Genomic DNA, 14,339 nt, shown 5'->3' with positions numbered 1-14,339 from the left:
AGCTCATGTTCCTCTTAAACCCAAGACAGAATACATTTCTCTAGGTGAAACTGGAGTATATCGTAATTATCTTGTTCATTACACCACATTTCTGTTTGTGCAGTCTAAGATTGAATTTGCTTTTTTGGCAAGCTCATTACACCATACACTCATTTCGTTTACAGTGAGCTAAAATTCCCTGGTATTTTTCACATGAGCTGCTGTTAAGGCATGTACCATTTATTTTTTACTTAAGTAGTTGTTTTGTGTATGTGTGCAAGCATGCCCATTTATAGATTCAGCCTCATAAGATTTTTTTTTAATCAGCATTTTTGGGTAAGCGCTAAGAGGGAGGCTAATTAAGAACTAATGGTAGGGTGGCTGAAGAGAGATTAGGCTGAAATGAAAGGCCAGCAGGAACCCAGGAGACTGACCAAATGGCACCAGTTCACAAATTTAAACTGAAAATATTCAGTTGGAGGGGTTTAGTACAAGCTAGGAAGTAGAATCAGTTGAATAAATTTTGGAAGGGCTCACTTGACAGGATTAGGTTTGCTTCCTCCTATTCTTAAAAAAAATGTAGGTTCAGACTCAGCATCAGGATGACACCCATTCCTATCTGAATTATGTTCTCTGTCATCTTTCCCCTCCTTCCCTACCCTTCCTTTCCCATCCATCCCACCCTCACACACGGTGCCTGCAGGATCCTAGCTATTCTTGTTCAAAACAGCCAGTGGAACATTTTTAATTACCCTTAGTCATTTATCAAGCCTTAAGTCATTGTGGACTTTACAACACTACTCTTACAGATCAGTGCCTCTCATGTTGTTACTAGTTCTATATCTGTGCTCTGCTCCTTGGAATCTGAATGGCTGCAACCAGTATTTTTAGGGATAATTTCCCCCCCTTAGAATCATTTCTGCTTATAGTATTGGAATTTTGTTTTTGAGTCCTGACTTGAGGTACTACATTTCCTACCTTACTGATCTGTCCATCATTTTATAGTCTCAGGTCATATAATGATTCTTTTTCTTCTTTAACTTTAAAAGTTCTATCTTTATAAAGTCAGTGACACACAATTGCTATGCCTAGACTGTCATAGACCCCAGAAGGGCCTGTTTAGCATTCTCATACAGTTCTCATCACTTCTGCTTCCACGAATAATTTTTTTTCTCGTGGTTAGAATTATATCCAGAGACATAGTTTCTCTCATTACTTACTTTGCATTCTGCAAGGTGAAATTTTAATATGGCAAAATTACATATACTTCGTGATTTTTAAAATGCTTTTGACTTTTTGTATATAGATACTCTTCGGCATCTAATAAAATTGTATTTCTTTTGCCTACAACTGTAGATCAGGTTTAAATGCCTTATTTTGTCCTTATTGCAAATGTATTTATATTAGACTCCCCTTCACGTCATTTATGTTTGTTAATAATCACTTGAGTATTCTAATAGTTTTTTAGAAATTATCTCAGAATTCTGAAAATTAACATGGGTTTTTCATAATGCAGTGTATACAAAAACTAAGTGTCTTTCAACATAAATGACTCTCAATTTCCCCTTTAAAAGACTTGAAAGAGGCGTTTTCCTTGGTATTTATTTTATTAATACATTCAGAAACGTTGCCAAAAGAATTGAGATTGTGGTGGTTAGTGTTATCAAGCCAATTATGTAACTGCGTGGTTAATTTGCTTACACTGTTACCCTTCCGCTTTATCAGGTCCCGTCAAGGCTGTAAGAGTGTACTTCACCTTTGGGTTTTGTCAGAATGCCACCACCACACTCCAGTCTCTCAGGCTGGGGAAAAACTGAGGATGGTGACTTGATAAACTGCTTTTGAAATTGGAAAGGTTACTGATTCCTAGCAGAGTACCATAAATTTAATGCTTTATGAACTTTGGATCAGTCGTCACTATGTGGGAATGGTAGGCAATGCTTAGCAAAATGATTTTTTTTTTAAGAGTTAACTCTACTGTTGTTCCAGTGTGATAGACATGTACTTGTCCCATCTGTGCTTGACCTCCTTCACCTGCAGTTAGAAGTAATATTTGATTTTATTTTTAACCACATAGGAATATCGTGAATTAATATATTCAAGAAGTCTTTAAAAAAATTTCTTTTTGGGGTGCCGTCTGTTTCAATCAGAAGAGCATGTGGCTCTTGATCTCAGGGTCCTGACTTCGTGCCCCACATTGGTTATAGAAATTCCTTAAATAAATTAACTTTAAAAAGAAAAACCTTTTTTTTTCTTATTTTTTCCCCTAAGAAGCATTTTAGAAAAGGTGTTATGGGAAGTTAGTATTATTTACCAAAGTGATATTTATCTATAATATTTTAATTTTTTTATTGGTGTGATATTTTGAATTGTTATCTGGCAATGGCCATATGCATTCTAAATGGCCAAAGCTGGGACAGTTTGAACAACAAGTAAATAATCATAGTACCAGATTATAACCCATAGAATAAAATAAATATCCATGAGTCCATACTATATATAGTATAGTATATGCTATATATAAATAGTTGAATGAATGAATAAACGAATAGGGAGAAGAGATAGCTTTATTTACAGAATTCCAATTGAAAATGTGGGAGGAATGATAGGAATAGAAAATTTGCATTAGGCAAATACCACAACAGTTGTTACAGGCAAGAACCATCAATGCACGCTAAAATTACTGGGCAAATGTATATGAGAAACAAGATATTTGTTTAGTCTCATAAGATACTTACTAAGTATAAAAGAAGAGATTTATAGTAGAGAATCATGGTAGACACCACTTTAACCAAGCAATCAAAGTCAACGTCCCTAGTAAGTAATAAGGTATACTGACATAATATACCCCCTGATACGGATGATCCCTGAGATGGGCACAGTGTCACATCACAGCAACAATAGTAATACCTAACATCTCTGAGTGTTTGTTGGCCAGACACCACAGTAAGCACATTTACTGCTGGGCCTCACTACAGCCCTAGTATCACGCGGTAGATACTATTATATCTCCATTTTACAGATGAGGAATCTGAGGCCCAAATAAATGATAAAACTGGGACTAGAACCTGGGGCTGGCTGACTCCAGAGCCTGTTCCCTAAATCATGACATTATGCTGAGCAAAACTTGTAGTGTCATGGCTAATTTATAGACTGATGAATGCAGTATATTTAATGTTGTCAAGTAAGTAGTGAACTTTGTGAGGTTTTGTGGTTTGATGTTTTTAAAACATACTTTCAATGTATCTGGAAGCAGAAGATGAACTTTTAAACAATACAACATTGAAAAAGCAACACACGCTAACATAAAAGGTTAAATATTACTTGTTTTCATATCCTGTATGGCCTTTTTATAAATAAAAGTTTTCAAAAATTAAATATAAATTTTTATCAAGTATTCGGGTATTTTTATTGAAACCACTTAGCAACCCTAAATCTAAAAATTGGATACCCTTCTCTTTATGTAATCATTTATTGATTCCCTCATTCCTTCAGCATAAAGTCCAAATATTTTAGCATAATTTATAACACTTTTGATAATCTAACCCATTACTTTTCAGTCCTTGTTGCTTATCATTCTTCTACATGCACCTTTGCTTGTTATGCCAAGCTACTTGTTATTCCCAGAATATAACTTTTTAAGTTTCTTTGTAACATTTCAAGTGTACACCCAAGTAGATTATGCATCACCCAGCTACAGTAGCCATCAGTTATAGGCACTGTTTCATCTATATGAGCCTCTAATTATTATTCCCACCTCCTCCATGGATTTTTTTTAAGGTTTTATTTATTTGAGAGAGAGTGAGTAGGGAGAGGGGCAGAGGGAAAGGGAGAGAGAGAATCTCAAGCAGACTCCCTGTTGAGCATGAAGCCCCATGTGGAGCTCCATCCCTGAGATCATGACCTGAGCCGAAATCAAGAGTTGGACACTTAACCGACTGAGCCACGCAGGGGCCCCCTCCATGGATTATTTTGAAGCGCATCTCAGTCATACCACTTCATCTATAAATATTTCAACTTACATATCTAAAAGACAAATATTTTTGTCTTTAAAACACCACTACAAAATCAGTTTTATACCTAAAAAATAATTATAATTCCTTCATAATCAAATATGTGGTCAAAGTTAAAATTCCCTAGTAGTTTAATAAATATATTTTTACAGTTGATTTTTTCAGGTCTCTATCAAAACAAGGGCTACTCATTATATTTCGTTGATATGTATTTTAAGTGTCTCTTTTTTTTTCTTTTTTATCATTTAGTCTTAAATATCTTTGTTTTGTTCCTTTGTTGAAGAGACTGAGTCGTTTGTAGAGTTTCCTACATTCTGGATTTTGCTGATTACACCCCCATGATATCCTCTAACATGGTCCCCTCTCTCTGTATTTCCTATAAGTCATAAAACAAATTTGTATTTAGAAAAATATAGCTTTTTTTTTTAAGATTTTTACTTATTTGACAGATACACAGCGAGAGAGGGAACACAAGCAGGGGGAGCAGGAGAGGGAGAAGCAGGCTTCCCGCTGAGCAGGGAGCCCGATGTGGGGCTCAATCCCAGAACCCTGGGATCATGACCTGAGCCAAAGGCAGACGCTTAACGACTGAGCCACCCAGGTGCCCCGAAAAATATGGCTTTTGTGAATATGTACTGTTTGCCTGAATTGCTATGTGGATTTAAAATAAAGGCAATACTTTTAATAGTATTAACCTTATCAATGTAAAATTCAAGATTTATGACACTAAAAAAAGAAAGGAATGTCATGGTTAGCTAAAAATGGAGACCTGGGTACTAGTACAAGTCACAAGATGAGAGTAGGCCTTTTAGTTTGTGAACATGGCACTTCACAGATGTGAAGAAAGCAAAGTAAAATAATTGCTTTGCTTCCATCAAAAACTCTGAAAATAGATCTAGGGGTAAAACTCAGAAAAAGACTTTGACAGATTATGATTTGCTCTTGGGTCAATTTTTCCCCTTCTTTTCTCTTTAAAAGCAGGTCTTTATTGGTAGCTTGTGGAAAAAATGTTCTATGCAATAAATAAAAACCAAAAGAAGTCACCACATTAATATTTGACACATATTGCTAAGATTAACTATAAATTTATTGTTTTTAGAAGGTTGGTTTTTTATGAATATTTAAGTAAATAATACTTAACTTCCCTTAAAATAAAGAGGTTAAAAACTAGCACACCCGACTTACTATAAACAATTTAAAAGAACTAAAATGCCTTGTAAGTTATATTTATAATATCAAATTACTATATTTACTTTCCTTTTGACTGCAGAATTTTTAACTCTCTCCTCTTGGCTTCCATGACACCACTTGTTTGCTGATACTCACCTTAACCATTCTTGTAGTTTCTCTTTGTTTTCCTTCATTAACTCCTCTTTATCTGCTAGTTCCTTGAACTTAGTGTTTTGGGGTTTCCCTGTTGGTTCTCTTCTGTTATTTCTGCGTTGTCTCTCTAGGCAGTAACACTGGTTTTTGCTCATGGCTTGCTGTCTCTGTTCTGTTTTATACTGTCTTCCATTGGAGCCTCTGTCCACCTCCAGCCCTGGGCCTGAAGCCTAACAGTCCTCTCTTCTGAGAAAGGTTGGAAGATTTTTAGCTCTCATGCAGTTTTACCTATGTTGTTGAAAATTCCTTGTTCTGTGTGTTTGTTTGTTTTTAAAGATTTTATTTACTTGACAGAAAGAGACACAGAGAGAGAGGGAACACAAGCAGGGGGAGTGGGAGAGGGAGAAGCAGGCCTCCCACGGAGCAGGGAACCCGACGCAGGGCTCGATCCCAGGGATCATGACCTGAGCTGAAGGCAGACGCTTAACGACTGAGCCACCCAGGCACTCCTGTTCTGTGTTTTATTCTTACTAAGAAATTGTATCTGTTTTCTTATTTGAGACCTTTTATTCTTTCATATTACTTTAAAAATATATGAAATAGGGGCACCTGGATGGCTCAGTCAGTTAAGCATCTGCCTTCGGCTCAGGTCAAAATCCCAGGGTCCTGGGATTGAGCCCCAAGTCGAGTCTGCTTCTCCCTCTACCTCTGCCCCTCCCCCTTCTTGTGCTTGCTTGCTCTCTCTCTAATAAATAAATTAATTAATTAGTTAAAAATATGTGAAATAGAACATTCCCCAATAGAGGAGACTGTATTCTATTGTACATGTATAGCAGCCATGTGATTATTCTCCCCTTCTTTTTGGAAATTTATCATTTCCATTCCTGTCCGCACACTGGTAATTCAATAGTCTAAATTATTTGTATACAACTGAAATATTTGAAATGGACAGATTCCCAGTGTGGGTTGGGTGAGTATGTGGGAAAATCATTCCACCAAGAGAGATCTGACTTCACCCTCAGATTTTAACACCTCTGATTTCTTGAACAAATCTCTTTGCTTCTTTCTCTCATGAAGGTATGAAAACTTTTTAATTTTTAACACATAGCATTCATAAAGGCTAGAGACCATACTTTTTCATGCTGTTCTATTTCATTTTTTTTTAGTGATGTGGACCCACTAAATTTATATCATGAGTTGCTATACGGTCATGACCTGTGGTTTGAAAAACACTCATACCATAAATCTTTGAGTTTCCCCCATAATGAAATATGATATGCCAGGTCTTCCATATATTCCTTTCAGTTACTATCAACATAATTAATATATCACATATGAGATCATCTTTATGTTTTGCTATGACTTCTTTGTCTTATAAAAATTTAGATATGATATTAATATATATGCCTTCTTTTTGTATTGTTTTTGTCATTTACCATATAGTTACCATTTTTGGGGAGTATGACCTTTGCCTTTATATTTGATTTTTAAACAACTTGTGTTTAAAAAAAATATTTTGAAACTATGACAAACTTAGAGAAAAATCACAAATGAAGTACAAAGAAATTCTTTCACTTTGTAAAGAATTGGAGAGTAGATTGCAGACCTGATGTTTCATCACCACCAAAGACTTTAATATATATTTCCTACAGATAAGAAAGATATTTTTCTGTATAACTACAGTGTAGCCATAATAAGTGGGAAGTCGATACAGCAGGGGCTGTGGGATGGGGAGGAAAATAGAACAAGATACAATTAAGTAGACTTGACAATTTGATGAGTGCTTATATAAGGTAAAAGAGAAAGACAGTAGCATTGAAAAAAGCATATCAACTACCCTTTTGTAAGTTTGTGGTATATGTGTAAATTGGGAAATGACCTACATTAAAAATGTTTAGTTACAACACCTTGATATTGATGTTCTGTGGGAATATAATTTTAAAATACTGTCTTCTAATAGCGGAAGAAATATTTAACCATGGATTTTGTTATTGTTGTCTACTATTAAGATTTATTGTTAAATAATTGGGATTTTGAGTCAAGTAATAGAATCTATTGAAAAGCTTTAACAGGAGAAGTGAGATATTTTGGAAATCATCCTAGGTTCTGGGGATAATGTCAGTGAGTTAAGGATATTGAAAGAAAACAGCAGAGCAGTCAGATCCTTTCCTTGCCATTAGTGGTTCTCTAAACTTTAAGTTCTTCCCCTGCTGTCCACATTGGGCTTTCCTGGACATTGGTCATATCACGTTGCTCCATTTTGAGACCTTCGGTGCTTAAAAGGAAAGAAACAAAAAACGTTCTTTGGTAGAAATATCAGATAACTTGCCAGGATCAACTGAAAAAATGGTATTAATGAAAGAAGTAAACTTGAATTTTGAAGCTGTGAAAATTTTGTTTTAGGTATGGTAGGGCATTGCTTATTAAAATAGTCTCAATTTTTACAGAAAGAAAAGTTGATGATGAAGACTTGTTATTTATTTTTAGCAAGCAACTGAAACTAAAATTTTATCTGAAAAACTCCATAGTTCAGTTAAAATAGAACATGAAGGGTAAACGTCAGGAAGGTTTTGTGAGTTTTTTATGTTAGAAAAATAAATTAATGTATTTCTCCAGGTTTAAATAAGGAAAAAATATAAGTGTCGTTATTTATTCTTTGTGGGCATACAGGCAGCTCTCCTGTGTTCTTATCGAAATCTTCAACTTCTCTTTAGAATTTAAATGAAAATGGCTTCATTACTCCGTCTTAAAAATAATATTGTTAGCTTTTTGTTAGAAGAATCAGAAGAGAAGTTACCTAATTTCTTAAAGAGAAGTCACTTGTTCTGTGTTCATTTGCATGACCTGCTCTTTTAACCCTTTGCTCCTCGTCGGCTATTTTCCTACTTCCAGTATTTTATGGTATCCTGGAGAAAAGTATTTTTCCCCGGTAAAAATTGCATCGGATTTTGTTTGTTAATATCGATAGCTACATAAAGCCATTTCACCACGGTTTTAGTTTGCAGATGAGCTCTTAAAATCAGGTTTTAGGTGTATTTTTAAAAAACTTGACTGCAGGAAGTGGCAGAGCTAGAGTTAATGTGTTACATGGAGGGAAGAACAGTCCATCGGGGGTTAAATTGCAGAGTCTAATGGAATAATAACTGGTAGCACCATCTGCTGGCCTACTTCCGCAGAAGGAGTCAGTATTTTTAACGACATCTCTAATATTCATGCTGATGCATTTTGATGCTTTGTGCATTCATTTCTTTCTGTGCTTTGTTGGAATCTGGCTATCTGCTTACAGCTATTGAGGAAACTCAGCTTTTTAGGAGGGGTTTACAGCCTTTTTCATATCTAAATAGGATGAACAGTGGATATAAACTTGCCAAGGCAGAAATGTGTTGATAAATCACAATGTGTGTTTGTGGAGGGTTGTGCATCTCTTGGTTGCAGCTTGCTAAATAGGCCATTTAGGAATCTTCTTTCAATGCTTTTTTCTTGAGCACTGCCTGGGGTGGTGAAAAAGCAGAGGGCAAGCCTTTGTCTGACGCCAAAAATGTCTTCAGTGAAGAGGCCAAGAGGAAGGGTAAGTGAAAGCCTGAATGAGTGGGAGGAGGAGGGGTTCTTTGGGCTAAAAGGCTAATGGGATTGAATAACCTTCCTTATTACTGGCTGCTGCGGCGGGAGTCGTACTGCATCGCCATCTTGAGCTTGTTGCTGTTTTCCTCGAGTCTTGGTTATTTGTTATAGCCTGTAGGCCCTAAGGTGGCATTTTAGTGAGCGTTCCAAACCCCCCTTCCTCTCCCAGTGCTCCAGCACTGCTATGAAGCCTTTGATGAGGCAGGTATAGAAAAGATATCCAGTGAAGCACACTGGAATCAGCATGAAAATGTGTGTGGAAATTCCTGGTGGTTTTTTCCTTTGCTATAGTCAGAGGCATGTTTACGGGTAAGAACATAACAAAACTGTGATCTGAGTATATGTGGATGAATGCGTGTTTGGAGAAGATTTTTTTTTTTTTTTTAAATGCTGTTGATCTGCTTCCTGTGATCTTGCTAAAATATTAATAATTTTAACGTAAAACTGTAAAACTTGGGGTTTTTTTCAGAATTGCTTGAGCAAAATAATTATGATACAGAAAGAAAAAAATTCACATTTAACTCTTTCACGGAAAAACTAAAACTTTCTCTAATTTTAAGTATGGGAATGTCTATTTACTAACTAGCTATGTTGCTGCATAGATTGCACATTAAAAAATGATTTAAATGATTTCAGGTTCTAGTTCTAATTTCTTGTAAAGAGAAGCTTTATATTTCTAAAAATTATAATAAACTAAGGAGTAGTCAATTCTAAATTAAAATTGCTATTTTAAATTTATTAATTTTCAGAGTTCTGGAGTGAGGAGGAAAGAAAAGACTTATTTCAAATGCACAGAGTATTTACAGGACAGAATTTGAATCAACTAACTAATCAAGAATGCTATGAAAATATCAGTGAATCTACATTATCCTTCTTTAACCTTCATTTTTAAAAGCAGTAGTTGAGCTTTTTATTTTATACCTACACTAATTTCTAGATCAACACACTGTTTTAATTTTAAATTTGTTTGTAGCACTCACATACTGGTTCACATATTTTACTTTAAGCATAATCTTAAATGTTCGTATATTTATGTTAATTGTTTAGGTGTACTTTGATACGTTGTGTAAAAAGTATTCTGATTTCTCTAGCCTCCATCTTCCAAGAAGAGTGATGGTTCTGGGACATATACTAAGTTGCAGAATACCCAGGTGAGGATCATGTCTGAGAAGAAGCAGAGAAAAAAAGTGGAATCAGAAAGCAAGCAAGAAAAGGCTAATCGGATAATATCAGAGGCCATAGCAAAAGCAAAGGAACGTGGGGAACGCAATATTCCACGAGTAATGAGTCCTGAAAACTTCCCTAGTGCTTCAGTTGAAGGAAAAGAGGAAAAGAAAGGTAGACGGATGAAATCCAAGCCAAAGGACAAAGAGAGCAAAAAAACAAAAACTTGTTCTAAGTTAAAAGAGAAGACAAAAATTGGGTAAGTTGGTTAAGAATTAAATTTAATTCCTTTGAATTTTTTTGTCAGAGTGCAGTCTGTCTCATCTTTTACTTTTGATTTTATGTATTTACTCCCACTTTGAAGTTTTAAGTTGTTAGATGCTATGTGTACCTTATTTCCTTTTTTGAATGAATTGGGGAATATTCCAAGATTTACTACATTTTACAATTCTGTGAACATAGCTTTTTGTATCTTAATATTAGTAAAAGGAATTTAAATTAGGAAAATATGTCATACATAAAACAGAAAAAGGAAAACAAAACCAAACCCATTGCTGTGCCAGTTCCAAATTCACTTTCTTTACAGAAAGTGCATTGAAATCTTCTACAAGATTTCTTTACCTCTTAGTTGTACTTCATTGGGCACCTTATAATTTGGAAATGTGAGATACAGTCCTTTCTCATAAACCCACAACTTTGAACTAAATGGAATGACAAGAAAACTAAGACCATTTAAATCAACGATGAGCAGCTCTAACCTCTTACTGGTCTACTCCCCTCACTGTCTTTCTGATTTACTTTATGTAATAAAGAGGCCAGGTGAGGATTAATGCTCCAAGAGAATTATAAGGCCAAGGAATTGCTCTAGAAGGGTATGTTAATCCTTGGTGTTTTTATATGACTACTCATCTGATATATTTTCAAAAAACAAAATAAAATAAATGTTAATATTTGTATTATATTTAAATTTTTGCATGCAAGGGTAAAAATAACCGAAGGCCAACAGTTTGGATTTTTTTTTTTTACAGGAATATTTGGCCATTTTTGCAGGCTTTTTTCTTTTTTTTTCCACACAAAGTACACAGTAAAAAATTTCTTTATTATGAAAATCTTCATTTGCTTAAGAAATAATTGATACATTATATAGATATTTAGAACTAATACAAATTTGTAAAACAAATTAATTCTCAGCATTTTAAATGCAGTCACCAAACTGAATTATATTGTCATGTCCTGATGCCTTTCAATCCAAACCATTAAATAACATGGGCTCTCTTGCCGTAATAGAGCAGTGACTGTTTGCGATTTTTACATTTTATTTGCAGACAGCAAAAACGAAATTTGAAAGTTAAATTTCTGCTCCTTTATTTAAAGGTTTTGGCATGAAGGTATCTTATTTTTCCAATATTATGTCTAGTTTTAATTAGGAAACCCCATATTTAATCCTTTAATATATTAAGAGTTAGTATAATTAAAGTTTTCCAGTTTTAACTTATACAGAGACATAGGTAAAGTGTTGTACTATTTGGAAGGGCATTAAAAAAATAATGCACAAACCAAGAGAAACTGGTAGAGAAACTTCAAAAGTTACAATAAGTTTAAATTTGGGAGGGAATAGGTTGAGGCAAAAGATACCAGAAATGAATCTGTTTCTAGAAAAACGATGTACATAAGGGTAAATTAGAAATAATCATAATAGAGAGAAACGTGGAATTTTGAAACATGTGAATATGGTAGGGAGTAGTAATATATTGCAGTAGAGTGTCTGACTTATTCTGTGATATTTATATTTTTGTTAGAAGTAGGTAGATTATTAATAACAAATGATCTTAATATTGCACAGTGTTGATCAATTTAGTAGTTGTTTTTAGAGAGAACATTCTTGAGAAAACAGGTGAAAATTGTATTGGAAAGATAAATACATGGCAAGACACTGAGCAGTTGCTAGAGAAAACTTTGTTGAGATTATAAGATCATCCTTTTGATAGAGGAATTTTTAAGTTGCAGCCAAGTAAAGTAAAATGGAAGCTTGCCTTTTATATTGTTATTAAGAGGTTGGAGTAAAACAAGGACCTCTTGGTCATCTTTATCAGACAAAGACAAAGATTGTCATGTTGGAGGAAAAAACGTAGCTGGAAATGAAATTTATATACAACTTGGAGTTCCTATACTAGTCAATTGAAATATTACTGTACTTTCCAGTAAGCTGCTATATTTAAATTTTGAATTTGACAAGTTTTTAATTTCTGTGTCATTTATTTTTTTATTTTTTTATTTTTTAAAGATTTTATTTATTTATTTGACAGAGAGAGACACAGCGAGAGAGGGGACACAAGCAAGGGGAGTGGGAGAAGGAGAAGCAGGCTTCCCACTGAGCAGGGAGCCCGATGCGGGGCTCGATCCCAGGACCCTGGGATCATGACCTGAGCCAAAGGCAGACGCTTAACCGACTGAGCCACCCAGGCACCCCTGAAGTCATTTAAATAGTTAAGTTTAGTTGCATAATTTTAATTAACAGCATTTTATGATATATTAAACGTTTTCTTTTGAAAGTTTTATTTTTCTGTTAGTTTGAGAAGAGTTGGGTTATTGCCACCATCAAAGGACAGATACCAGAGAAAGTTGAAGGAAACGTATGCTAGAGCTTAACCACCAGCAGTGAGAAATAGAAATTTTGAGAGTAGCTAAATTTGTAAACAGTGAGTTATGGTTGATGTACAGTCAGAGTTGGTGTTCATTTCACCACATGTGATTTGATACAGTCTAGAAAGAAGAAAACTAGGACTGCTTCTGCTTGCCAGTGTGCTTGAAACCTTTTTGTCGTTTCTGCTACTCTTGTAGATTAATTTTTTAAAAAATACAAGGGAAAAAGGGCCCCTTTCAGAGCACCTGTGTACAGTCTCATTTCATCTTTCCACCTCTGTGAGTTATGTCGGCACACAGTGTGCTAGTTTGCTTAAGTTCTTTGGCTTTGGAGCCAAGAGTATCTGTTCAAATCCCAGTTTTGTCACCTACAAGCAGTGTGACCCTGGACAAATACTTAACCTCCAAGCTTTAATTTCTTCCTGTGTAGAAAGGGGATAATGATAGTACTTGCCTCATGGTGTTATTTTGGGGATGAAATGATTTAATAGCTTTTAAAGCATATGGAGCAGTACCCGGAATTTAATAAATGTCCGTCATTATTTTCTGAAAACATAAATAGCATGTAGCTATTTAGGGAAAGGGCTGCGGCCAGGAGCCACGCCCCTTTCTTCACGCCTAAACTTTCACTCATCTGCCTAGGTTCTCTTTCCATTAAGGCTCTGTTCCTAAATAAGACCACTTAAAAAGTTAGGCTAACAGGGCGCCTGGGTGGCTCAGTTGGTTAAGCGACTGCCTTCGGCTCAGGTCATGATCCTGGAGTCCCGGGATCGAGTCCCGCATCGGGCTCCCTGCTCAGCAAGGAGTCTGCTTCTCCCTCTGACCCTCCTCCCTCTCATGCTCTCTGTCTCTCATTCTCTCTCTCAAATAAATAAATAAAATCTTAAAAAAAAAAAAAGTTAGGCTAACAGTGCTCACTTTGGTAGCACATCTACTTAAAAAAAAAATCAAACAAAAACAAAAACAGTTGCTAATTGTTAAGAGGGGTAATAGGTTAACTTATTAATGGCTTTTTTCATATGAGCATGCTTCTGTTTATCAGGTAACTAGGGTAGGATTTAGGAGAGGTAAATTGTGTTTGAAATTTGCCCAGAGCTTGAAAGGGTTGACCACAGTTAAGTGGAAGGTGGTGAGTTGAAATGGAAATGGCAGGTATAAAATAGTGAGGTAGGGAAACAGCCTTTTGCTGCTTTAATGTTGGTCATGATCTTGGCAGTCAGGTTCTAACAAGCTGCCTTTCAACTAGAATAGCAGATATTTCTTTAGTAATAATAGGTACATAATAGATGCTCCATGAATGGAATGGAATGAATTTTGTGGAATGAATGAATGAGTAGATTAAATATTAAATGTTACCAAATGGTTGGATTTGATTTGTTAAATCAAAAACAGAAATGGCAAGCTAATCCTTCACTGAAACCTCAGGGACATAGCTAATGGTTTAGTAATAGTAGAGAGTTAGATTCTCAAATAAATTCATTCTAAGACTTCAGGTAGAATTTTCTTACGGTTCTATGTGTGATTTGATTATATAGTAGAATATCACCTGATTTAATTGGAGCATTTTTAAATTTATGGTTTATAACTTTAACATTT

The 14,339-nt window shown here is 35.2% G+C and overlaps 1 protein-coding gene across 12 annotated transcripts in view; it reads left to right on the top strand.

The window, feature by feature from the left end:
* CHD9 (chromodomain helicase DNA binding protein 9) overlaps positions 1-14,339 on the top strand; it is a 217,931-nt gene that overhangs the window by 109,896 nt on the left and 93,696 nt on the right. For 9 of the 12 annotated variants that reach the window (XM_078062741.1, XM_078062744.1, XM_078062743.1 and 6 more), the window contains one exon: positions 10,028-10,359. In XM_078062741.1, coding sequence (XP_077918867.1) covers positions 10,028-10,359 — 332 coding nt within the window. Of the gene's footprint in view, positions 1-8,462; positions 8,884-8,980; positions 9,246-10,027; positions 10,360-14,339 lie in introns of those variants that run through there. The other 3 variants (XM_036081675.2, XM_036081674.2, XM_036081676.2) reach the window with 3 other exon arrangements.

Source organism: Halichoerus grypus, chromosome 15, assembly GCF_964656455.1.
Source record: "Halichoerus grypus chromosome 15, mHalGry1.hap1.1, whole genome shotgun sequence".
Taxonomy (NCBI): domain Eukaryota; kingdom Metazoa; phylum Chordata; class Mammalia; order Carnivora; family Phocidae; genus Halichoerus; species Halichoerus grypus.
This window is presented reverse-complemented; position numbering and strand designations above follow the sequence as displayed.